Raw genomic sequence first — 26,908 nt, 5'->3', positions numbered from 1 at the left:
ACATCCTAATAATAATGAATTACAGTAGTCCAGCCTGGAAGTAATAAATGCATAAACTAGTTTTTCAGCGTCACTCTGAGACAGGATATTTCTAATTTTAGAGATGTTGCGCAAATGGAAGAAAGCAGTCTTACATATTTGTTTAATATGTGCGTTGAAGGACATGTCCTGGTCAAAAATGACTCCAAGGTTCCTCACAGCGTTACTGGAGGCCAAGGTAATGCCATCCAGAGTATGAATCTGGTTAGATACCATATTTCTAAGATTTTCAGGGCCGAGTACAATAACCTCAGTTTTATCTGAATTAAAAAGCAGAAAGTTAGCGGCCATCCAGGTCTTTATGTCTTTAAGACATTCCTGCAGTTTAACTAATTGGTGTGTGTTATCTGGCTTCATGGACAGATAGAGCTGGGTGTCATCTGCATAGCAGTGAAAATGTATGCTATGTCTTCTAATGATGCTGCCTAAGGGAAGCATGTATAATGTAAACAGAATTGGTCCTAGCACTGAACCCTGTGGAACTCCATAATTAACCTCAGTGTGTGAAGAGGACTCTCCATTTACATGCACAAATTGGAGTCTATTAGATAGATATGATACAAACCACTGCAGTGCAGTACCTGTAATACCTACAGCATGTTCTAATCGCTCTAATAGGATATTATGGTCGACAGTATCGAACGCTGCACTGAGGTCTAGCAGGACAAGCACAGAGATGAGTCCACTGTCAGAGGCCATAAGAAGATCATTTGTAACCTTCACTAAAGCTGTTTCTGTGCTGTGATGAGCTCTGAAACCTGACTGAAACTCTTCAAATAAACCATTCCTCTGCAGATGATCTGTTAGCTGTTTGACAACTACTCTTTCAAGGATTTTTGATATGAAAGGAAGGTTGGAGATTGGCCTATAATTAGCTAAGACTGCTGGATCTAGAGATGGCTTTTTGAGTAAAGGTTTAACCACAGCCAGCTTGAAGGCCTGTGGTACATAGCCGACCATTAGAGATAGGTTGATCATATTTAAGATCGAAGAATTAATCAATGGCAGGACTTCTTTGAGCAGTTTTGTAGGAATGGGGTCTAAAAGACACGTTGATGGTTTGGAGGAAGTAATTATTGAAGTTAACTCAGAAAGATCAATTGGAGAAAAAGAGTCTAACTTAACATCAATGGTACTAAGAGTAGCTGTAGATAATATTACATCTGTGGGATGATTACTGGTAATTTTTTCTCTAATGATAAAAATTTTATTTGTGAAGAAGTTCATGAAGTCATTACTAGTTAACGTTAAAGGGATGGTTGGCTCAACAGAGCTCTGACTCTTTGTCAGCCTGGCTACAGTGCTGAAGAGAAACCTGGGGTTGTTCTTATTTTCTTCAATCAGTGATGAATAGTAAGATGTTCTGGCTTTGCGGAGGGCTTTCTTATAAAGCAGCAAACTATTTCTCCAGGCTAAATGATGATCCTCTAAATTTGTGACACGCCATTTCCTCTCCAGATTACGAGTCATCTGCTTTAGGGTACGTGTTTGAGAATTATACCACGGAGTCAGGTACTTCTGATTAGAGACCTTAGTTTTCACTGGAGCTACAGTATCCAGAGTCGTACGTAGTGAGGAGGTGAAATTATTAACAAGATAATAAACCTCTGTTGGGGTAGCGTTCAGATAGCTGCTCTGCTCTGTGTTGGTACAGGGCATTGAAGATGATAACAGTGGGTGGATTATATTCTTAAACTTAGTTACAGCGCTTTCAGAAAGACATCTACTTTGATAAAATCTACTCTCCACCGCTGTGTAATCAATTATTGTAAATGTAAATGTTATCAGGAAATGATCAGACAGGAGAGGGTTTTCAGGAAACACTGTTAAATGTTCAGTTTCTATGCCATATGTTAAAACAAGATCTAGAGTGTGATTAAAGTGGTGGGTGGGTTCTTTTACATTTTGAGAGAAGCCAATTGAGTCTAATAACAGACTAAATGCCATGTTGAGGCTGTCATTTTTAGCATCTACATGGATGTTAAAATCACCCACAATAATTATTTTATTTGAGCTCAGAACTAAATTAGATATAAAGTCTGAGAAATCAGACAGAAACTCTGTGTAAGGCCCAGGTGGACGATAGATGATAACAAGTAAGACTGGTTTCTGAGTTTCACAGCTGGGGTGGACAATGTTAAGCATCAGGCTTTCAAATGAATTAAAAGTCTGTCTTGGTCTTTCATTAATTAATAGGCTGGTGTGAAAAATTGCTGCCACACCGCCCCCTCGGCCTGTGCTTCGAGGTTTCTGGTAGTTAGAATGACTCGGGGGTGTTGATTCATTTAAACTAACATAATCATCCTGCTGCAACCAAGTTTCTGTAAGGCAGAGTAAATCAATTTGTTGATCAATTATTAAGTCATGTACTAACAGAGACTTGGAGGAGAGAGACCTAATATTTAATAATCCACATTTCACTGTTTTACTCTTTGGTTCAGATGTGGATACTGTATTGTTCTTTCTTTTTGATTGTTTATGTTTAAGTTGTTTGTTGCTGGTTTTTAGTTTTTTTTTGTCTTTTTGGAAGCTGACACAGTCTCGATGGAGATGGGTTTTTGGGGGGGGTAGCAGGAGGAGAGAAGCTGCAGAGAGGCGTGTAAGACTGCAACTCTGCTTCCTGGTCCCAACTCTGGATAGTCATATTTTGGGGGGTTTAATAAATTTGTCCATATTTCTAGAAATGAGAGCTGCTCCATCCAAAGTGGGATGGATGCCGTCTCTCCTAACAAGACCAGGTTTCCTCCAGAAGGTTTGCCAATTATCTATGAAGCCCACATCGTTTCTGGGACACCACTCAGACAGCCAGCAATTTAAGGAGAACATGCGGCTAAAAATGTCACTCCTGGTCTGATTGGGGAGGGGACCAGAGAAAATTACAGAGTCCGACATTGTTTTAGCAAAGTTGCACATCGATTCAATATTGATTTTAGTGACCTCCGATTGGCGTAACCGGGTGTCATTACTGCCGATGTGAATTATGATTTTACTGAATTTACGTTTACCCTTAGCCAGCAGTTTTAAATTTCCTTCAATGTCGCCTGCTCTGGCCCCTGGAAGACAATTGACTATGGTTGCTGGTGTCTCTAGCTTCACATGTCTGAGAACAGAATCACCAATTACCAGAGTTTGACCCCCGGCGGGTGTGTCACCGAGTGGGGAAAAACGGTTAGACACATGAACGGGTTGGTGGTGTACCTGGGGCTTCTGTTTAGGACTATGCTTCCTCCTCACCGTGACCCAGCCGCCCTCTTTCCCCAGCTGCTTGGGGTCTGCCGGGGAACAGCTAGCGGGGCCTACGCTATCTTCGGCTGCACCAGCTACAGGGGCCTGGCTAGCTACGGGTGAATGAAGGGTGCGAAGCCGAGTCTCCAATTCAGTAATCCTGGCCTCCAGAGCTGCAAATATGCTACATTTGTTACAGATATCATTACTGCTACAGGAGGCCGAGGAGTAACTAAACATCTGACACAATGAGCAAGAAAGTGCAGGAGGGACAGGTGAAGTAGCCATGGTGCTAACGAGCTGGCTACGAGCTAAGCTAAGCTAGCGAAACAGTACAGAGACAGTGAGTGAATACTTTGGCTATAAATTAGGTAGTGAGTACACAGAAAGTGTGCTTCGGATGAAGCACGTGAAGATTATACTATGAAAGAAGAATGTATTTAAAAGTTGTTAATTAAATTGCTAAGCAAATAAGCTACTCAGAAACACCACTGTGTTTGAGCAGGAACAGGAAGTGATACTCTACCAAATATCCACCAAATCCAAATATCAATTAGCCGCGGTCACTGATCACATTAACATAACTGCAGTGAGCCTGAGCTGTGATGTTCACCCCTGTTAGTCGTTGTAACAAACTGTAAGCTTATCAACAACTGTGACCTTCTTAAACAGCCCCGCTGTAACGGCACATCATAAAGTCCTTCAGTATTAACTGCCCAGCTGGGATATTTTGGACGTGTTTAGAAAATGTTGCTGTCATTGCCCTCAGTGAGGTTGCTGGTGATATGTGCTCACCAGTTTTATTACTTCCTATCTGACAGCACAAATCCTGCTGCTTTCCTGGTCAAGTGACTTTATTAGGGTCCGGGGTATAACAACAAATTGCATATCACCTGGACTAACACCACAAATGCAAATCTCAAAGCAGCACAGAAATGATTGTCTGCTATATTCCACCCTTCTTATTAGCTGCTAAGCTTTCCATTCTAACATCCAGCCTTCACAGGAAACGGTGGCAGATTTACTGTAAAAAAACAACAACATATTTTTGATGCAGCAGGTCTTTAAAGTGGGATGGAGGTTGACAAAAGCAGAACTGACATTAGTATCTGACACTATTGCTAGAGATTTAACCAGATACTCTGGAGCCACAAGTTGATTGAAAACACCATCTGTGGCTCACAACCCTTCGAAGGTGGTTTCAAATATGGACTCACAGATAGAGTACTGTGCAAAAGTCTTGAGCAAACCCTCCTTTCTCTATAGTCTGCTAGGAAAATGGTAAATAGGTATAGGGATTTATTGAAACATATGAAAACATGCACAGAAATACATTATATTATGTAAAATCAGAGTTTTGCTTGATGCAGCTCATAGATCTTTGCTCAGTTCTACACTCTTTTTTGTTTTCAGCTAATAGTTTTTTTGGGAATCATCTTTTTGAAGTGTCAAACTGTTATCATTTTTCTGGAAATTCAGCTAAAGAAATGGGACCAAATTTTATGTTTTTACAATAGAAACAAAGTGCCTAAAGACATAAACTAAAATGGCTTCTTTGTTAATCTCACATGTTAGGTGCCTTTTTCACATACGAATGATCCATAGGTCAGTGTTAAGTAGCTTCACAAAACACAAAAAAAAACCCATCTCCCTGAAAATGGTGAAGCACTTTAAAACCAATAAAAAGTCTTTAAAAGCAAAGGCTCAAGACTTTTGCTACTGTACACTTTATACATGTTAAAGCTTCCAGGTAAAGTGTCCACATTCTTTCTTTTAATGATTTGTATGGAAGTAATGCAACTACTTAAACCCGACAGTGGAAAAACACTAGCTTTACTAAACAGGCTGGTATAAGTTGAGGGAGGAAATAAGTTTTCTTCTAGGGGCGTGTTTGTGATAAATCAAAAAAAAGGAAAAAGGGAAACTTATATTTCCCCCCTAATAACTGTGATTCATGCTGAAAGCTAGGACTTGTAGATAAATCTTTTGCAGTACTGCATTCAGTCATAATTACTGAAATAAGTAGTGGAATGACAGTTAAGTGTGGTGCTATTTGCTTTTTAAAACTTAAACGCGTGCTCCAATTACCCTTTAAGCTCTCAAAAAACATATAGTAAGAACTTTCCAGGCCATCGGCTGTTAGAGACTCTATGTGTACAACGTGCATGCCTGCAGTGATGGTTTGTGTCACTGTGAATTTGGACATGCCACGCTTTTGGAGCAATGCTAAATATTTTTATCCCCCGACCCCCCTTCTCCATACACACTTTGCTGTTAGTATCACTCACCGTTAGATGCTGTGAAATCAATGGCCACAGTGAAATTGATCTGAGTCCTAGAAGGGTAAGGAGGGGAGGACATCGGAAAAAAAATCAACAACAGAAAGCAGCCAACAATAAAAACATGCCAGAGCTCATTAAATTTCCATGCTCATACCAACGACCACACACGACCCCAAGAGACACGAGGGAGATCACATACGGCATGGCATTTCATATGATGATATCGATCGGCCTCACTGTCAATACCAACTGCATCAATATACAAGGTACGGCCAGTTGTCAAACAACATTTAAGTGATTACACTCTTTTATCTTGTTTATCTGACTTTCACCTCGACGAGAAAAGCCGGAGGTGCCGAGGAGCTTCTGAGAGATGGAGCATGGTAACAAGCAATTACACTGATGGAGCACTTAAGAGTAAATCATAATCCAATTTTCCCTGCTGATGAAGCACTCCCCTCTTCTTTCTAATTTACAACAATGAGACGAGGCCTTCGGGGGCTCACAAGACAGCCTCTCATTATCTATGAAAGTCACCAGAGAGAACAGCAAAAGAATGATAATAAAAACGAATGACTTAAGGATTCACATTAACCTTTCAGCTTTAGGTAGGGACGCAGAATATGCCACAGCCTGACCCTGCTCACCTTAGCATTAATTAAACTTCATTTTATTCATTCATTAGGACATTTTGGAAATAATTAGTGTCTGGGAGGGCAGGTTTGCAAATTGTACATCTACAGCAGGAAAGTCAGAGCTCTTCAGCGTGAGATTTACTTTTTATGTTCATTTACATTAATTTGTTTGATCACCTCTCATGAAAGTAAGAACACGCAAGTATTTTTTTAATCTGTCAAAAATTTTGGTTAAAACAAAAAAATTATTTTGTTATTTTTTAGGCAAATAACAAAGCGAATTTACATTTTTATACCAAAATTTGAGCTTGCACACTGGATTTGTCTGCCCACTAAAACTCATTTTTATCTGTCCAGGAATTCAAGCAGATGACTGTAATTATCTTCATCAAGAAATTATAATGTGCTTCACTATTTTTTCCAGCTTTTCAGTGAAACAGTAGGAAATTCACAGACAAGAACAATAATTATATTTTAGCATTAAAAACATTTTGATTATAGAGTTGTTAACGCTGATGGATAAATCCTTAAGTGCTGTTAAAAAGCAGGTGTGGCTTACACCAGCGGTCCCCAACCTTTTTTGCTCCACAGACCAGTTTATGTCCGACAATATATTCATGGACCGCCATTTAAGGTGTTGCGGATAAATACAACAAAATAAAACCAGTACCGATACCAAAAAAAAAAGATTTATTCATTACATGGACCCAGGGAAACCGAGTTAGTGATAAAAACGATAAAAAAATAACGCTGAAAACCGATAAAAACCCTGAATACCATACAGTTCACACCCGAGCCTCAACTCTCGCGGCCCGGTACCAAACGACTCACGGACCGGTACCAGCCCGTGGCCAGGGGGTCGGGGACCGCAGGCTTACATCTTACATTGTGGGGTGGTCTAATACATTTGTCACGCACGGCATGTCTGAAGTTTCGATTAATAACACAACTACAACACTACTGCATTTTGCAAGCTGCTAGTTAAAATATTCCTCTACTTACTGATAATTATTTAGAACAAAAAATACACAGTACGTTTCTGCAAGCTGCATCGATTATGCACGTTCTTCTGTTCTCGCCCTACAGGTCGCTGGGAACAGTTTGTGTTGCATTTATGTTAATTCACAACAACACAATTGTTACACATCCTATTTCAAATTTGTGATTGGTAAAAAGGTATGTTTGAATGATTTTCCTCATATGTCCTCTCAGTCTTTAACCTCTTTACGGTCTCTGTGCTGCTGAGTTTGAAAGAGATCTACACTGACGTGGAAAGCTTTAAAGCTGTTTGAATAGTCAGATTGTTCTTGCTCTTTTATGATTACAGTGGCTTTAAAATGAGATGTAAAAGCAGGCATACTTCAACTTTTATCCCAATGAAAGCTGTAAAGCTAAATATTACAGAAAAGTGCTTTAACAGCTGGAGCAGAAACGATGGCAGTGATGGAGGTGTTTCTCCTGTTTTGTGGTTACAAAGGGTTTGGACAGCTTAAGTGGCACACTTTCACAAACTTACATCCATTTTCAAAAGAGCCTTCACATTTGCAAGAACCAGCTCTCAGATGTCTTTCAGTAAGCACCACAGTAATGATAGGGGCCAGACTGATGAGGATGATATTTCTGAAGAGAGGCCACTAAACTTTAAGGTTATTGTATCATAAATCAGCCAACGCCAGGAACTGTCAGCGAAATGTGTCACACTTGTCAGCTCTGCCACAGCACATAAAAACTCTGACAGCTGCCCTGCTGTTGTGGGACATTTGAGATCAAAGCACAGCCCAATCCGCCTGAAAGACACACTTCACCTGAGAAAGACTTGATATTCACACGTCAGCCTCCGGTGTTAAAGCTTAACTGAAGTTGGAGGGCTGGTACTGTACCGTTTATCTTTTAGAACTCATTAAATATACATTTGGAGTTTGAATGCCCCAGATAACTCCAGCTATGAACTTATTAGTCAGTTTAACAAAGTTGCAGTGGAACATTGGACTTTTGATCCCTCTGCATGAAAGATAGGAAAGTATTTTAATAACATTTTTAATGAAGACCACACAGACGGTTTTTGGTATGTTAACAAAGGCTCAAATTATTGTTTGAACATTAAAGTGCCAGATATTTTTCTACAGAGTTCTTGGAGAATAATCAGAGCTGGAAGACAAGCAAATATTGGAAAGGAACACAATGTTGATATTATTCAGTGTCCTACAAATGTGCCAAGAGGCTCGTGTTTCAAGCATGGTTTAATAAATATGATGCTGAGCTTTCAACTTCTGGGAAATCAACAAATATTTAACGGTGACCTCACTCTGCATCATTAAGTGCAAAGATGAAACCACCCAAGTATTTCTGCATTAGTTATAAATGTTCCCTCTCTTGATTTATGCTTCGACAGAGGCGTTATTTACGACAGGCTTTTAGTCATAGTAAGGCATTACAAGTAAAAGGCAATTTCATGGTTTCTTTCAGTTTGAAGGTGGTCGTTCCCACTCACCCTCCTTTAATGTAATCTAAGAAGGTGAACTCCGACTCCACTGAGAAGGAAAGCAGGGTCACCTGAAATTAAAGACAAGGATAGACACTTGATTAAATGCAGAGGTATTGATGTTTTCCCCTAAATCCAAAATAAACTCCACATCTTGTCTTAGTTGAGCACTTTATGCTCTCTCTGGTAAAAGATGTGAGCCGGCCGCTTTCTGATGAAAGACTCATTTGCATTGCCGGAGGAGACGTTTGAAGAGAAGATGAGATAAATTTGTACGCATTACGTGTTCACAGCTGCGCTGCTAGGTAAGCTCTGTGGAAATCACAAATGTCACAAATGGCTGCAGGTGGTGGCTACTCAACACATGTCTTTAAGGTTCTGTCAGCCTTCTTTTGTCCCGCTCATATACATTTTTATTATAAAATTTCTCTTTTAACATAATTACCTAAAGTACTATATACTCAGGCCATGCCCACACTAATAAGTTTTTGTTTTAAAATGCATCTTTTTCTCTCCGTTTTGGCCTCCCGTCCACACTGAGACGGCGTTTTCGGTCAAGGAAAACACCGCGTTTTGAAAACGCTCTCCAAAGCGGATACATTTGAAAACGCCGTTTTGGCGTCGCAGTGTGGACAGCGAACCCGGAGCCTTTTTGAAAACGATGATGTATTTTAGTCATGTGTAGCAGTCATGTGACCAATTAAACTAAGATTACGGAGGGCATTATACAGCAGTTGTTTTGTTTGCTCTCAATTTTGACAGCCCTATTAAAGATTTATATCAGTCTGTACATCCTCCAGATAGCTTTTCTTCAAATTCTTTAAATCTCAATCGCTTTTGCAACTTTGTACTTTTGTGTTACTCGCAGCAAGAACTCCACCTCATTGTTAGTCCATTTAAAAAACTCTGTGCTTGTCCTTGACATTTTGCCGCAACGTCAAAGAGCAAATAAGAAAGTAAATAAAGAGCAGACAGAAATGAGGCAGGTCGAATCATCTTACGTTTTCACCCATGTGCAACACAGGAACGTAGCATTTTCGATCATTTCAGTGTGGGTGAACAACTGGTCAGAAACGCTTGAAAACAACGTTTTTAGAGAAAAACGCCGTTTTCAAATTATCCAGTGTATTAGTGTAGACGTAGCCTCAATCGTGCGTCATGTTTAATTAACAGGTCTGTGGACAATTAAAGAGAACATGTAGAGTGCTTCATGCTGTTGTCCAGATATAGAAAGCACACCTTCCAAAGTCTTCCACAACACTTGCATGAAAATTAAAGAGGGAATCATTAACAAAAGAAAAGTAGGTGTGAAACAGAAAAGCGGCAGTCTGCCAGCCCTGATTAGTGTTGAAACTGTACTCACTGTTCCAGAGTTGACATATTTCTTTTTCTTCATTTTCTTTTTGGTATTAATCACCTACAAACAAACAAGGAAAGGAAAAGGAAATCCAAAATCCAGTCCATCATGTGCTGAGCATAGAAATACTTTATATGAAAAGTATTTATACATTTATTACTGCCACTAGCTTACCAGAGTTAGTAACACAAAATGCCTTTAAACCAGAACTGATTCTGGGCTGTGCTTATTAGCTGCAAACATTTTATGCAAACTGTAAAGCGGCCTCTTTCATACCAAACCTTTACATTCACCAAAAAAAAAAAAATACTACATCACTGGGCCAGATGTATTTTTACACACTCTAAAGCAATGTTTCCTTTTACACATACACACCCTTTGGTTTGATGATATAATTCCACCCTAATTGGAGGCAACAAATGTAATGAAGGCATGCGTGTGGGTGGCACACAGAGACTGCGTGCCATCACACAGATGTATGCAGCGTGGAGGCAGGATGGAACAGTGAGTGTGTCTATATGACTGATGGAGGAGCAACAAGGAAACAAGTGAGGTGAGAAAGGGCGCGTGTTTATGAAATAATAGATGAGTATTATAAGAAAGCGCCGCTCCTGCAAAGGAAGATTAGAAAAACTAGAAATGGATGCACGTCAGTGACATTACTGGAGACTGGAAATTCAAACATGAATCTCAGGTTGCAATGACTCGATGGGGTGAGACGGGCTCAAGGTGCGAGGTGTACATTTGCTTTACTGGTATTCTAACGGTTCCAAAACAAGACGGAATTGTCAATCTGAAGACCAAAGACGTCTCAGCTCATTACCTCAATTCTCTATGGCTACTAGGCATGGAAGTGACAGCCCCTAATTTAACGTGGAGGGATGGCAATTTGTCTGACACACTGAACAATCTGCTGATGCAAAAACTAAAGGGCCTTTCAGTCTCCCCGGGAGGCAGAGAGGAATCAACAGTAGCGTATAATGGAGCTGACATCTAAAAGACAGGTATTCGTCCTTTGCTGAAGGCCACCGAATCACAGAGGCGTAAAGGTATTGACATGTCTTCTTTGCTAAGATATTAGCTTTCAACTGCGCCCCCCCCTCAAAAAATAGTTGTGGTTCATTAAAGATGGTCGCCTAAATATTTAATATTAGATTCTAATCTTGAATATTAGCATAAAGGCATTGCCTCTTAGATTAATGCAATGCATTCTATTCTGCCCAAAATAAAGTGGGATTTTTATGTAAACATGGGATACACCTATGTCATTTTGGCAAAAGCAGATCCCCAGAATGAGATATTTAAATGAGATGTGTTTGTAATTTGCATACAGAGCTAAATTGTATGCTATTAAGAGAAGAGACATGGTAAGCTGTCCCCTGAGAAGCACTGAGAAATAACTCTGATCATTCTAAATCCCTGGATTGTTCCCCTATTAATCCTGTTTCGTGCTGCTGCTAATAGCTGTATTTTTATGTGTGTCAGCATCCAGGTGATTATAGCAGCAAAATAAATCTTGGGTTTAAAAGAACATCAGCAGAAGAAACCATTAATTTGATGTATTACTGAAAGGAGGAGGTGGGCAGACATGCTCAAATACTGTTTTATAAGAAAAAAGTATGGAATAACTTTTTCAGTGTGTCTTCATTATGGATTTTTGCGTTGCAGGAGTGGAGACTATCAAATGAAATGGAGGGTTTTTTTTTAATGTAATACAAAACAATGCAATGATGTCAAAGACAGCAATGTCAGTCCTGTCAAAAATGGGATCCAGGATCCCAAGTGTAGAGGGTTTCTAGACCTCAGAAGCCTCTAGACATGCACTTGAATGGTGAGAATGCTGGAATTACCTCATACACATTGAACTGGCTCTGCCCTCGAGCTAGCTCTCGGTAGCTGGTGGTAAAATCCCCAATGAAATCATGGCTGGGATAAGAAATAAAGGGGGAGAAGCATCAGTAACTAGAAGCATTTCTATTACAAATAACAGGGGAGAGGGTTGGGATAAGATGGAACTTCGTGACAGGAAATTATAACATTCTTAAGTAAAGTTTGAACCTTGAGTTCTTGGCCTTTTGAGATTATTGTACAGCTAAGTAAGAGTGAGTTACATATAATTAAATATGGTCTTAAACAGTAACTGTACATTAAAGATTTCTCAGATTCTGACTAGTCATGTAATTTCTTGGTTAATATACTCACCTTCCATCCCTATCCCAGTCATACACCTCCACTTTGATTGTTCTGGGGAAACCAAACAGAACATACACACAAACACGACCCATAATAATGTTAGCTGTGATTAAAAACTTTTTTAGACAAGATGTGGATTCAATATTTAGCAAAAGATACTTAAGCTGTGTACACACTGGAAGCAATTTGCAGTGATGTGTCAGCTGGTCACAATAGAAAGTGAATTTGGAAACTTTATAACCGCTGTTGATGTGAAATGGGCTTCCTGTCGAGCAACTGAAGCGACCATCAACAGGAGTGAAAAATATCACTGACTGACATTTGTATGGGCTCAAAATGTGGTCATAAATATTTTGTACTTGTAAAAAAGATTTGTATGTGTAAAAAAGATTTGTGTGTGCGTAAAAAAGATTTGTATGTGTAAAAAAGATTTGTATGTGTAAAAAAGATTTGTGTGTGCGTAAAAAAGATTTGTATGTGTAAAAAAGATTTGTATGTGTAAAAAAGATTTGTATGTGTAAAAAAGATTTGTGTGTGGACTTAGCCCAAAAAAACCCCTGCAAGTTACAAGTACGAATTTTGACCCTATTTTTCTTCCTTTCATCTGATTGGTCAATGTCATGTCAATCACAAATGTAACAATCCAATCAGAGAACAGATGGGTTTGGCTGTCGGAGGGGCGCTTTTTTTGAACTGCAGGTCCTTGAAGGGAATAAATGCCCTTTTACATGCCAACCCAGCGTTTTCCTTCATCACCACGAAGGAAAACAGTCTGTGGTCGTCCAAGTTTGGTGATTTTTGTGTCACAGGTCTACGTGTTTAATATAGGGACTTCCACAGCCTTTTCAACAGCGCTGCGGACCGCGGGGTGGGGGCGGGCAGTGTTTTGGAAATGACAGTCTTCATTACAAAGCTTTCTTCGTTATGAATTAGCATACATGTTTTTATTGAACATTTGAAGAACCAGCAAAAAAAACAGAAACTCTTGTAGAGGACATAAAGTCAGAGACAGAAAAGACAAGGAGCAGGTGCATCTAGTACAGGTAGAGCTGCTGCAAAAACCCACAGAGCCCAGCAGCCAGCGCAACAAATTCTGGATCCTTTGCTTTTAGTTAGCAGTTAGCATTAGCAGCACATCCTGCATCCGATGTGAAAGGACTTTTATGCTGCGCACTGTGACTCACAGCAATGGTCCCGGGTCAGCCCTGACTTTGTGTTAAACTAATCCTAAAGTAATAATGGTATTTCTAACCACTGATATACCACAACTTTATCCTTTCAACAGCTGCTGAAAGTTAGGGGCAGTGTTGCCAACTCCTCAGTAAGGAAAGTCGCTATTGGTTGTCCTAAAAGTCGCTAGAAGTCGCTACATGACGTCATCACCTAATTTGCATAATTGGTCATGCTAATCTAATTGTAACCTATGTTGTTGGAGAGAGAAATAACATCGTGGAAGAGACATAAAGTGAGTAAAAAACGTCCTAAATGCATTTAGAGTTTATTTAGAACTACAAATTAAATTTCTTTTAGCAATTATTGTTTTTTTTAATGTCACAATTCCAACCCTGCTCCTCCTTTTTAGCGACTTTTTTTAGAAAAAAAGTCGCTAAGGGGTCTGAAAACTCGCTAAATATAGCGACAAAGTCGCTAAGTTGGCAACACTGGTTAGGGGACCTAGCTGCTATCGGATATTTATATAGAGATCCTCCAGCTTCAAACTGTATTACCCTTCAAGGACCTGCAGTTCAAAAAAGCGCCCCTCCGACAGCCAAACCCATCTGTTCTCTGATTGGATTGTTACATTTGTGATTGACATGACATTGACCAATCAGATGAAAGGAAGAAAAATAGGGTCAAAATTCGTACTTGTAACTTGCAGGGGTTTTTTTGGGCTAAGTCCACACACAAATCTTTTTTACGCACACACAAATCTTTTTTACACACACACAAATTCTTTTTACACATACAAATCTTTTTTACGCACACACAAATCTTTTTTACACATACAAATCTTTTTTACACATACAAATCTTTTTTACACACACACAAATCTTTTTTACAAGTACAAAATATTTATGACCACATTTTGAGCCCATACATTTGTCCAGGTGATAAATATGCTAGAGGATAACCTGGACAACCTGAGCCTGGAATGTCTACAAGCGACCAAGCAAGTCGCTTAACTGTGCACGCAGCTTTAGGGAAAAGGTTTTTAGAAATGGAAAGACTACAGGTGAGCGTGAGGGTGCTTCTTTATGTTCAATGCAATAAAACAAGGTAGTAAGTAGAGATTTGCTTTTGCTTTGCTTCTTCACTTTGGTGAACATTGTTTTGACGTTTAGACAGTTGTTATAAAGCTCCTAGGTAACCCGTAATTTCCATCAAACCAACCCCAGACCTTGAGAAGAACGCCTGCTCATATGATGACTGATCGTGTGAGGTTAAAGGTTTGTGTCAAAGCGCGAAGAAGTGACCTTTAGTAGTGGGAAGAGTCTCGCTCCTTCGTTGTTACACATGGATAGTTGGTCAGGACCTCTTAGAATCACGCTGAAATGTACTGGGTACTCTTGAGTAGTGAGGTGTGTGAAAGAGGAATAAACTAAGCAAAACCACAATCCTTTCCACAGACCTAATTAAGTTATTTTCAGTCTGCCTAAACAAGCAGTGAGTGAAAGTGGAAAACAGCAAGCTCCCAAAAGGGATATTAACTATGACCTTGCTGCTAATAAACCTGTTCATGCCACTGCATGAACAGGTTTATTAGCAGTTTCTAAGTGGTGTCTTATGGTTTCTTAGTGCCTTCTTATAGTACAAAAAACTTAAATTATTATTTAAAGTGGTTGTAAAAAGAAAGTTTTTCATATTAAGACAAAATAAAAACATTATCTAGTCCTTACCAGGTCCTAAAAGATGGTAAATACAACCAAAGATGAACAAGAACACAACACATATCACACTGTGCAATTATTTAACAAAAACTAAGCCAAAATGCAGAAGCATTGAAGTCTACCCATGATTCAATGACAGTGTTGAAGAAGTCTATTGGTTTGTTCCGATACAACACAGATATGACAACACTTCTAAACAAGTCGTACTTGTTCACACTTTTTCTACTTCTACAGTCACTCACTTAAACATTTAACATGCTAACTGAGGCCTGCAGACTGCAGAGGTGTCTTTGTCTTTGTTGTCTGGAGTTTTTTGTAATTCTGAACATTGTACAGTCTGTGTGAAATTGTTGGTACGTCTACTCCTGGCAAAATTGGTGACTGGGAAGATTGAATGTTTTCCACTTGTGAATAATGTTTCTCACTGTAGAATGATGGACTTCAAATTGTTTGGAAATGGCCTTCTAACAGTTCCCAGATTGATGTGCAGCAACAATTACCGCTCTAAGATCATTGCTGACACACTCAAATGCCCCAGACCTGCAAACTAAACAAACCTCTGCTTTTACAGAGGTGCTCACACCCTGATGATCAGTTAATCACATGCATTTGATTATCAGGCTGCTATTCGCCCTCTGAATTCCTATGGAAGCAGTTATGGGGTACTTATGCTGCTTCTGCTTTTTGTTTTTTGTTAAATAAATAATCAGACAGTGTAACACGCAATGTTTTATTTTTCATCAGAGGTCACATTTACCCAATTTTAAGACTTGCTGAGGATCAGAATGTTTTTTTAATGTCCTGATAGGTCAAACTTTTGAAATGAGAACCAAGCCAAAGAAATATTTTGTGTGTACCACAGTGATGTTGGTGGCTTCCTCACTAAATGGCAGATTTTTGACGTCCTTCAATGTGAATGCAGTGGATTGTTTTGTCAGTTGGTTGTTACAACTACAGAATCCAAACGGCATCTTTACAACAATTCTGCAATGTCTTAAAGTGGATTTTTAAAACAGATATTAACGGAAAAGTTATTTCTCAGGACAAAAGAGATTAAAATAAATACACTGCAGTGCATATGTGAAGCTTCTGTTCTGTGTAAAAAAAATAAACCCAAGTCTCCGCCAACAGTTTTATCAAAGGTTATTTTTAAGGACACGAACAACAGCTACACTTTACCAGGAGAAAATATTTTGACACCGTGCTCAGGGAGCCCCGAAATCAGTTAAAACAGACGTCACTCGGTTCTCTAACAGGGATACTCGCTAACATTAGAACAAGGCTGAGCTGCTGGCTGCATGTTGCAAGAGAAAACGTCAACTCGTATAAAGCGCTCCCTTCAAAAAATTGCCATTTGCAAACTGATGACATTTTACAAAAATGCAGCAGAAACAATGTCCCAGCAGAGAAGCGAAAACTTTTCTCGGCTCTTTCATTTCGGAGTCACATTGATCTAACCCCCATACCTCCCCTCCCTCCCCGACTTCGAGTTACACAAGTACTGACACCAACCAGATCCAAAGAAAATATAAGCAACCAGTAGATCATAGATTTCTTTCTTGTCACTGCATAACTGAAAGATGCCTGATATGAGCCCAGCCACCTTCCCAGCCACATGGCCCCTGTCGCTCTGTGGTGACAGTTTGTTCTTTTGAGGTAATCTTCAAAATGTGCTTGTCATCTTCGATGGTAGGAACATGGTGCTTCTCCTCGAGGGAGGGAAATAGAAATAATGGGCAGAGGAAAAAAACTACGTAATCCTCTCACCAGTCTATATACAGGAACAAATTGAGTAACAAGTGCTTAAGTGTATGTCATGCTACTCCAATAAAGGACCACATCAGACCTGCTTCTAACATTTGACACAACTTTAATTTAAATCTCTGTAATCTTACAGCCGTATCAAAGGACACGGGCGGCCCGGATCCTCGAGTGGCTCAATTGAACCTTGAGAACAATATACACTCCAAAACTAATCTGCCAGTGATATCTTTGGCTACTATTCTGAGGCATCTTTAATGAACACGACTCATTTTCAGTAATGGGGGCCTATATAATTGAGTGACAAAAAGGGAGACCGCGTTTGATACCGAACAATTCCTCAGCTCCAATTACACAGATCTGTCTGTGATCTTTTGCCAGGAATAAAAATAGATGATATTTGAGTCACCCAGGCTAGGATGTTAATGAGGAAGAAATGACTCTTTTGGTGTTTGAAATTATTTATTAGTGTTTAAATATATACCTTAGGTACCGCCTACGCTGATGAAATACACTAGAAAGGTGAGATTTTCCCACACAACCAATTGTGGAGCTGAATATAGAACAACTTGGAAGTGTCTTCCACTTGTCTTATTTCTCTTCACACTCCCTCATTTTCTTCTCCTTGACTGGAACAATGCCTTTGACACGCTGGATCTCTGCTTTTCCTTCTCCGGTTCGACTTGCCTTTGCTGCCTGTTAAATGTCTTCCTTTTCTCATTCATTTCTCCCCCCTCTCCATCTCATCTGCTTCCTTTCCTTCACTTTCACTCGCCTGTTGTTTGCCAATATGTCGTCTTGTTCCTTAAATTTGTTCAAGGATCAGATGCTTGCTGTCACCAGGGATTCAACTGGATTCTGCTGCCACCGGAAGGATGGCCTGCCTAATCACTGTGCCATCCTGACACTCGCTAGCAAAGTTGAAATGTGGTTTTTTTGTTAATCCTTCACTTTCTTGTTTGCAGGGTATTTTAGAAGACTGCCAGCTGATCTGACTAAAATATTTTGGCCAGTAGTTCCTGGATTGATCTGGGATTTCCATTTGCTGTTTCCTAACAATAACAAGCAGCACTTTCTGTACAACAGCTGAGGTGCAGTAGTGCGTGTATGCAGTAATACATCATGTACCCCACTCTGCACAGGGGGATTTAGTTTATACTTGCTTCAAAACAACCACAGATATGTATCAGTGCGTATCTTGCAGGGTAAAGCTGCAGTCAATTACATTAAAGTCTTTCATGCAGTCTGTGGTGCTTCCTGCACAAGGATTTTTGTTTTCTGACTTCAGCCTTCAAAGCGGTGCCCATCACCAGGTAGCATTACAAAGTAGTCTGGGTAAAACTGCATCGAGTCTGGGGAAAAGCTGAAAAATGTGAATGGAAAAGGTCACGGTTAAGCCCAAACCTGATTTAGAATGGAGTGGACACGAACAAATGCAGCGACAGCGATTGGTTATCTCTGATTGGTAAATATTACTCTTACTGAATATTACTTATCGTAAAACATAACAATCGAGATTATTAGTTATGACTCAAAAACTCATAAAACGGGGTTCCAGTGATGCCAAACAGCTGGAGTTTCTGTGGTGGCAAAACTGCCTCACTGATACTCTGAATTTAGAAATAGTAAAAAAAAACTAAAAAAATTATCTTCTTTTTTTTGAGCTATTCAACTCCAAAAGTTCTGGTTAAGTTTTGAAATCTGTTATGAAGTCTACCTCTTTATAAGCATACCCTCTCAGCGGCCGCTCCATCTGGGCTATTGTAGGCTGAGTACACACCTGGCAGCTCCTTGTTATCACCTGCTACGAGGTATTCAACAGCTCACTATTGTGAGCGATCCAGCTGGCTATATAAGAGAGACTCAACAAATCAAATATTTTGTCACGTTGCTAAAAAGTTCAGCTTTTATGCTCACACCTCCTTCTGCCACTTGTTCTTCGTCTTGCTTTTATAACGAGGCAGTGTGGCTTTTAATTGTATTTGAGGGGAGAGAGAGAGGTTAGGTGAACCAAAGCATGCTGAGTAATTTAAACTCACAGATGGATGTGTCTTGCGGTGACAGACCCCCTTCGTCATATCTTTTCAGTTTGTCCACTGATGGGGTGTTAAAAGGGTGCGGTCATCCATTAGCTGTGCTCCCCAAATGGGAGACTGACAACATCAGCCTTTTGAAACTATTTCAACAGAAGTAGTAGAATACATTAAAGCCCTCGGACACTCCTTTGGCAGCACGTGGATGTTTTTAGATGCAACACCACACTGGCTGAAAAAAAAATGTCCTGTGACTGGAGGGGAAGTCAGCCAAAATAACATACGGCTGTCACTGAAATATTTACAGTCAGCTCCCATTGGAAGTTTAGGATTTAACAAAGACACTGAAAATGAAACAGAAATGCCATTTTTTAATCACCTGATTTGAGAGTTTGAATCATTGGAATTTCATAGATTCATGCCTAAAGTGCACATCACTACAATATAAACTATTTTAGGGACAAGGCGTAGCCTGGGAAGCTCAACATGGTCTCACATTTAAAACCTATTAAAATAAATGGCAAGCTGAATAGAGTGGAGAGACCATGTGCAGCACTATTTTTTATTTGGCTTCCAGTGGCTGTTTGTCTTGTTTGGAGGAGAAAATCTTGCAGGAAGTGGGACGGATGCTTTACTTTTACAGCGGAGACACTGTGTCTTGCTAGTCTTATTCATTTAGAGATGTCACTTTGGAGAGTCTTGTTAAACTTCAGCTTCTCCTTTTGTCAACTGGTGCAACGACTGGGATGAATGTGTGCCAACTAATACAGGAAAGCAAATCAGCAGTCGGTCATCCACTGACTCATGGAGGCAAGGTGTAGAGATACCTCGATGTCTTCGTCAACATGAGATGGGCTCAGAATGAGACACAGAGTATGAGATGCACATAACAAACAGCTGGAACTACAGACGCTGTCTCTACACCCTGATACACTCATGCCAGAATAGGGAAAGTCTTCTGCACTGGCTCCAGATGTGGAAGGTTAGGATGACATTATGTTGAAGGAAATGTTTGAAATACTAAGGCCTCAGGCTACAAGATAAGGCCTCTCTGGGAAAGGCATATAATGTAAGAATAAGTAAGAAAACAACACATTTACTTCAGGTTATTGCTTTATCCATGTGTGTCATCTATTGTAAAAAAAAAAACAAAAACATTTATGTTCTGCAAAAATATGCCTCCGTGTTGAAGTGTAAAAGTTGGTGTATTGGAAAAGAATTATTCAAACTGCAGTGGAAGAGACTTCAGAAACAAATCATCATAATGTGCCGTACACCAAACAGGTGGCTTAAATGTCCACCAGGTGTAGCTTTACCGTCACTGCACAGACAAAGAAAACACGAATGAAACAGAAATGTCATTAGCTAACAAGATATTCTCGGAAAACTGAGACTATGGTGTTAGCTAATGTTAGGCATCATACAGAAACAAAAGATTTTTTTATATTTAAACTATACATCCTGGGTAGAAAAATACTTTGTGATAGCTTAACAAGCTACATTATACAGCACATTTTTCCCCTTTCATCCAGCTGACAAACATGATAAAATAGGCTTTGCATTTAACACACAGTGTCTTCAAAAGTATTTACCCTCTTCCTGATTTTTTTGTTTTTTGCATATTTTTCACATTTCTATGTTTCCAGTTACAGATTTTAATATCAGACAACTATAACCTGAGTAAATACAAAACAAAGTTTTTAAATAACGATTTCATTTATTAGGAGGGAAAAAGCTCTCCATATACCCGACCCTGTAAGTAATAGCCCTGCCTGCTGAATCACGAATTAATTCCATTGTTTTTGAGAGCAGAGTTAAAGTTAACTAACCATACCCTGGCCTGATTACTGCCAGACTTTTTAAATCAAGAAATCACTTAAATAAAATGCGTCTGACAAAGTGAAGCAGATTAAAAGATCTCAACGTGTAATGCACCGTGCCAAAAACTAAAGAAACAGTTGAGAAATAAAGTCTGGAAAGAGTTACTGATGGAACCATGAAATCTGCTCTCTACCAGAAAATCCTGAAGGACAATGTCCAACCATCAGTTCACGCCCTGAAGATCAAGCACACCCAATTTTTGCAGCAGGACAATGATCCAAAACGCACCAACAAGTCCACCTTTGAATGGCTCAGAACAAACAAAATGAAGGTTTTGGAGTGGCCTAGTCAGAATCCAGACTGAAATCCAATTGAGATACTTTGGCACGACCTAAACGGGCCATTCATGCTCAAAAATGTGGCTAAATTAAAGAGTAATCTGAAAGACTTGCCAACTATTTCAAATGCTTGATTGTAACTTGTGGATAGCTTTGTTCCCTTAATACCTGAAATCATTATATAATCAGCTGCATTTTATATTTACTCGGGTTATCTTTGTCTAATTTTTTTTTTTTTTTTTGATGATCTGAAACAGGTAAGTGTGACAAATATCTAAAAAACTAAGAAATTCAGAAGAGAGCAAATATTTTTTCATGGCATTAAATACCAGCCATTTCTGAGGGCTCAGTCCACAGATTATATCTTTATATGGCTCTATATATTTATTCTAGAGTAGTGTTGCATGATTTACAGTTCCAAATAATCCTTATTTATATCCGATGGGCGTCGGTGCATTCCCACAGCTCATTCATTGTCTGAATCGAGTTGTTTTCAGCTCCTCTCCCTTTAAGCCAACTTGTTCTAATTGGCTGTAACTGCAAACTGCAAGATTCAAAACCAAATTTTAAAGACAAATGTTTGATACTTGTACAATTTTAAATAGGTCTGGACAGTATTAGATGTGTTTGTTGTATCTGGCTCTTTGCATCACATTAACACTTCAAATATTTGGAAGGTTTCCTTCACTTGATGTCTGTAAGCAGTAATTGCATACTGGTTCAAAATGACTAACAGCCTATAGAGGTTGTGTTTCCTGAATGACATCCTCGGCGATAATGTACCATGACAGAGGTTGTAAAGATTATTTATTAAAGGATCTTGCAAACTATGTAATTAAAAATACTGACAGGCCTCCCCATTGCCCTCTCACAGGAACACGAAAACCAAAAAAAGAGAAAAAAACCCACTGACACACAAAGTTGATTTCTCACCCACTCTCAAATATATAACCTGTTTATAGCACTGTCTTGGTGATATTTCAAGACACAGAATCTCCTGCTGTTTCAGCTTTTGGCTTGTCACATTTCATTATACTGTGTGGGCATGTGTGTATACGTGTTCATGCTTTCATAGCACAGGAACATTTAAGGAAGTGCCTTTGATGTCCAGCTCAGTCCCTTGTGTATGATTGGCTCTGACAGGGGAGCGAGCACTTCTCGGACTTCTGTGTGATTGGCTGGCTGACACAGTTTCGCCTGAAATTTATCGAAACGCATCTTGAGGCAATCCCACACATCCATAAAATCAGCGTCATCAGTAGCTATGTCCCTTTTTCTTTAGGATTCATCTCAGTTTTCTAAGCGCACACCAGGTTCTCAGCATTTTCTGTAATTACTTTCACTGCATACAAAAAAAGATATGACAGACACCTTTGAGAGAGATAGCTGAGAAAAGAGTGAGAGAGAGAGAGAGAGAGAGGCAGGAAAAAGATGCATAAAAAAAACATCCCCCCCCCCACAAAAGTGATCTGTCACAACTTTTTTCGTCTATCCTCACAGCTCCTTCATGATTTACTTTGTTTTCTTCTCAGAACTGTCTTCTAAATTAGAAACGGGCAGATACCCCATGAGGAAAGGGAATTCATTACTTTTCTGACACAACATATCTGCATTAATTATGTGCCAGGAGGGAAGAGCAACCCATCATTATTTTAGATATTTGGCAAATAATGTAATCCAGTGTAAAAACAAAGAAAGAGGAAGAAGCCTGAATCATGACAGTGTATTTAAAATGCTTCTAAATTCGTTAACCATCATATTAGTCACGTGGATGCTCTTTAATTTTTTTTCCTATCGACTCACAATTTGTTCAGCCTTGTGTTGTCTGAATAATGAGCATTCTGCTTTCACCCCACACGTATGTGGTTTACAGTGCTAACGGTAACTTGGCCACTCTTAAAACAATGGCTGCTTGAATTAAGACATTGACAGCTGAGGACAGTCTCACATCTAACCCGTAACTACTATACACGGGCTCAGAGACCAGTTAGCAAACACAAAAACTCCTTGCAATTGCTTTGGTCATTAGCATATTGCTGTGGTTTGCATGAACAATAGCGACTAGTCTGCAAATACTAGCAAACTACTTAAGTTTTACTCCTTGTAGTTTCACTGCAAGCTTTAGTGAAACTTGAAAAAGTGCAATTTAAACCTTCGTTCATATTCAAGGTGCAAGTTTCACTGTGAAGGCGAATAGTCTCCATTTCTGGTTTGCATCGCTTATTTCACAGTTTCACTAAAGCTTGGCAAGTAGTTTGCTAGTGTTTGCTGACTATTCAGCATTTTCCTTACAGACTACGGGTGACGATTGCAACCATGTAGTGACCAAAGCAATTGTAAGGAGCTCTTAGCAACTTATTTGACAATAGCAACTAGCAGTAACCTCTAGCAATCACAACAGGTCAAGGATTATACACTCTTCTCTAGCAACTGGCAGTTACCAGAGTCAATGACTGGTCTCTAGGCCTGTATGAATGGGGCTTTAGCAATTAATTTTACAGTGATTGTCAGCAACTTTCAGCAACCACTCACAGCCAGTCAGCAATTGGTTGCTAACTTGGCTGATACCTTCAAGAGCAGCATTTTTAACTGTTTAATTTTATAAGAGAAAAGCTTGTTCGAAGAGAATTGTAAATTTATTGCTACATCACCATCTCTCATTTCAACATTACCGACTGTTCATGGTGTGTGTATTATATTTATTATCAGGTAGAAAGAGAAGGTCAACAGACCCAAATGCAACAGTGTGGGGAAAACAGCAGATATGCAGATAAGAAAGTGTAAAGTGTTGTACCTGTCATAATCTCCATTGCAGAGTGCTCGTACTGGGATGGTAAAAGGCTGCCACACTGGATTTAATGTGTTCTTCACCACCTCTGTTTTGTGGCAGATAGTAAACCTAGAGAAGGAGAATGAATGTTATCAAATATATTCAAGAAAACAGTGAAATAAAATTTGTCCTTTGTTGCTTACACAAGCCAGAGAGAAATACAAAACTATGCAAATAGGAGGGAAGAAGCAGGTAATGTAAGAGATGGGCAAAACAATAAAGAAAATCTTGCAGTCTTAAATAGGGCTAGGCCAGTCTCACATATTTTAGACTATAACGAATAATTTTATATTTTGTCTAGCTTTTTAATTCCCTATCTTTGACCGCAAGTGAGACTATGATATGCTAATGGATTCCTTTGATATCTAAAATGTTTTGCAGACAAAAAAAACCTCCTAAAAAGCAACAATGTATCATAGTTTTAATCCTGCCTTTTTACCCAAAGGCCTGGATTACTCATGCACTACTAATTGCCTCAAGCCTTTCAGACCCCTGTGACTCGTTTAACCATGAGCCTCTAACTTTTACCTCCTCTGGCCACCAACATGTAGCATGCCTATGGGGATTGGTTTCCCAAGCTGTTAACATAAAGAGAAAAATGCATGAAAAAAAACTCAAACTAGACTAACACAACACTTGGTAAAGCATCTGTTGGCAGATAGCGCTGACTCCGTGACAATTGCAAAGCCCTCTGGGAGGCTAAACAGCACTCTGGGAAAGCGTGAGGAGATAGGAGAGTCTTGTGCATCCCTACGTGAATTGCCTCAGAAACTGTTTTTCCTATTGGTTTAAAAGGCAGGTGCAGATGCAGTGTTTTTCTTTATATGTTCATTTTATGCTTCTTACATTAATTGCCTCTTTTTCCAATTTGCTCTCCTGGAGTGTTTTATGTAAGGCATAGTCACGGGAGTTGTGGTTGTGGTGTGAACTGGATAGATGCCTCTGTACACAGCTTTCTGGGGTGTACGCATCTCATGAACCACTCCAGCTCCTCTCTAATAATCATATTTTGCTGTTTTTGTCTGTACTGTTCCACTAAATGTTGTGCATTTCAATCATTGACTTAACATGGCAAATGCAGCACCTTTGAATTAGACCACCGCACCAAGACTGGAGCTCCATGGATTATGTCTCAGGAGCCTTCCTCAAACGCTTCCCAGTGCAAGACAAAATCACAAGCAGCACTCACGTTCCATCCTCGTTGCTTCTGTAGAAAACCATGAAAGGGTCCGACTTGCCAAAGAAGTCCTTTTTGTCCAGCTTGTTGGCACAAAACTGCATGGTGGCACTATCCTGTAGGGATGCATGGGAATGTTCATCGTTAGTTCTTTGTGATTTTATTCATGGTGGCCTATTTCTGATCTTGCTTCCTACTTCTCCACTTTTGTCTTCACAGCTTGCAGGAGGGCAACAGATGGATGCAGCTGTTTGTGCATCACACAATAGGATACTGAATACTGCATGATGAAAAAGCATCTTTTCATTTCACGTTTTCTGACATACTGTAGTTTGTGTAGTTGTGTATATCTTTTACAGTGACAGTCAGACATCTGGACTGTCAGTGTTATTGTCCTTTCTGTGCTTTTTTGTTGTTGTTGTTGTTGTTGTTGTTTTAAACATTACTAAAGACATCAAAACTGTATGTCTGATAGCAGCTTTGCAGATTCTTGGCTTTCCCTCAACCAGCTTCTTGAGGTCGTTTCCTGGAGCTTTCCCGACAGTCTTAAAGGAATTCACACTTAATGGTGAGGACTTGTTGGCTAAATAAAATGTCAACAGTGTCACCAGGAAAGACCATCACACCTCCTTTTGCACTGGGAATCGCACATGCCGATACCATCTGTTCACACAGCAGTTAAAATATGACCTTCAACGTCTGTTTCCTCTTTTTCCAAATCCAAAGTGCCACTGCTGAGTCTGATGTGAGGGTATGACTGCAGGAAAAAAACTGGCACATCAGCTTACAGGTTGAATTTCAAACCACTGATTGAAATAGTTTTCAAATTAAAAGTTCACATGCAATCTTCCCTGATAAATGCAGATTTTTCTGTATCTACTTTTAGGAAAATCTGACATTTTTGTCTGACATTCGTGGAAATATAGAAAATCTCACAAATTAAAAAAAAATGCATTTTGCATCTATGTATTCATTACTGACATATAGTCACAGTTACTGGAGTTTTCAATGTATATTCAATTTAAATTTAAGTCTTTCAATCGATTCCATTTGCAGACTCATAAATAATGTTGTGAAATTATAACTTGGAACATGTTCTTGTATAAACATTACATAATTTTCTCTTTTTATTTTTATAATTGTAATTTTATTATGCTGTCTGAAAAAGTTCTTTCTTGTAAATTGAGTGCTTAAATAAAGATTAAATAAAATTAAATTAAATTAAAAAAATTAACAATATTCAGCTTTTATGTGAGTTTTATGTGGGCCCTGTGATGGACTGGCTGTCTGGGTCCAGTGTGCACTCCACCTGCGGGATACACCAGAACTCTCTGAGCCCTGAAATGGATAAGTGATTAAGAAAATGACTGGCTGGGCAGCTGAGTGCATGGATGGACAGACGGATGGAGACTTTGGTAGATTTTCAAATGTGAAATTTAATGGCTTTGGACTTTTTCATACTGACATTTCACATAGACATAAGACACCATCTAACTGCTGAAGATCAGCAAAAATTAGCTTCAGTGGGAGTCTAAAAGAGTTAGGACTCACTGTCTGTCCACTACATTCTCACACATACATGCGCTCATGCATGTCAGAATTCTCGACACTGGTGCTGAAAAGACAAAAAGCTTATTTCTTGAGGTATAGTATAATATTTTGGCAAAATACTTTCCATTTATTTATACGAGGAATGGATTCAGACATATGACTATCTAATGCTTTAGTCTGCGTAGTGTAAATGTCACCTGCTTATATGGTCTCGCTCTGTCAAGCTCTGGCACTCGGCCTAGAGTCCACTCCAGCTTTATCTATAAACACGACCTAATGATCCACTATGCGCACGT

The 26,908-nt window shown here is 39.4% G+C and overlaps 1 protein-coding gene across 2 annotated transcripts in view; it reads right to left on the bottom strand.

The window, feature by feature from the left end:
- Positions 1 to 26,908, bottom strand: part of cpne5b (copine Vb) — a 129,756-nt gene that overhangs the window by 13,138 nt on the left and 89,710 nt on the right. For both annotated transcript variants that reach the window (XM_084928037.1, XM_084928036.1), the window contains 7 exons: positions 25,074 to 25,177; positions 23,849 to 23,953; positions 12,223 to 12,264; positions 11,871 to 11,946; positions 10,027 to 10,080; positions 8,673 to 8,734; positions 5,553 to 5,599 (listed from right to left, as the gene is read on the bottom strand). In XM_084928037.1, the coding sequence (XP_084784163.1) occupies positions 5,553 to 5,599; positions 8,673 to 8,734; positions 10,027 to 10,080; positions 11,871 to 11,946; positions 12,223 to 12,264; positions 23,849 to 23,953; positions 25,074 to 25,177 (490 nt within the window). The remainder of the gene's footprint in view (positions 1 to 5,552; positions 5,600 to 8,672; positions 8,735 to 10,026; positions 10,081 to 11,870; positions 11,947 to 12,222; positions 12,265 to 23,848; positions 23,954 to 25,073; positions 25,178 to 26,908) is intronic.

Source organism: Perissodus microlepis, chromosome 5 (genome assembly GCF_051167445.1).
Source record: "Perissodus microlepis isolate ML-2025 ecotype Zambia chromosome 5, ASM5116744v1, whole genome shotgun sequence".
NCBI classification, from domain to species: domain Eukaryota; kingdom Metazoa; phylum Chordata; class Actinopteri; order Cichliformes; family Cichlidae; genus Perissodus; species Perissodus microlepis.
Note: the sequence above shows the minus strand (reverse complement) of the source record. Positions and strands in the feature narration are given on the sequence as shown.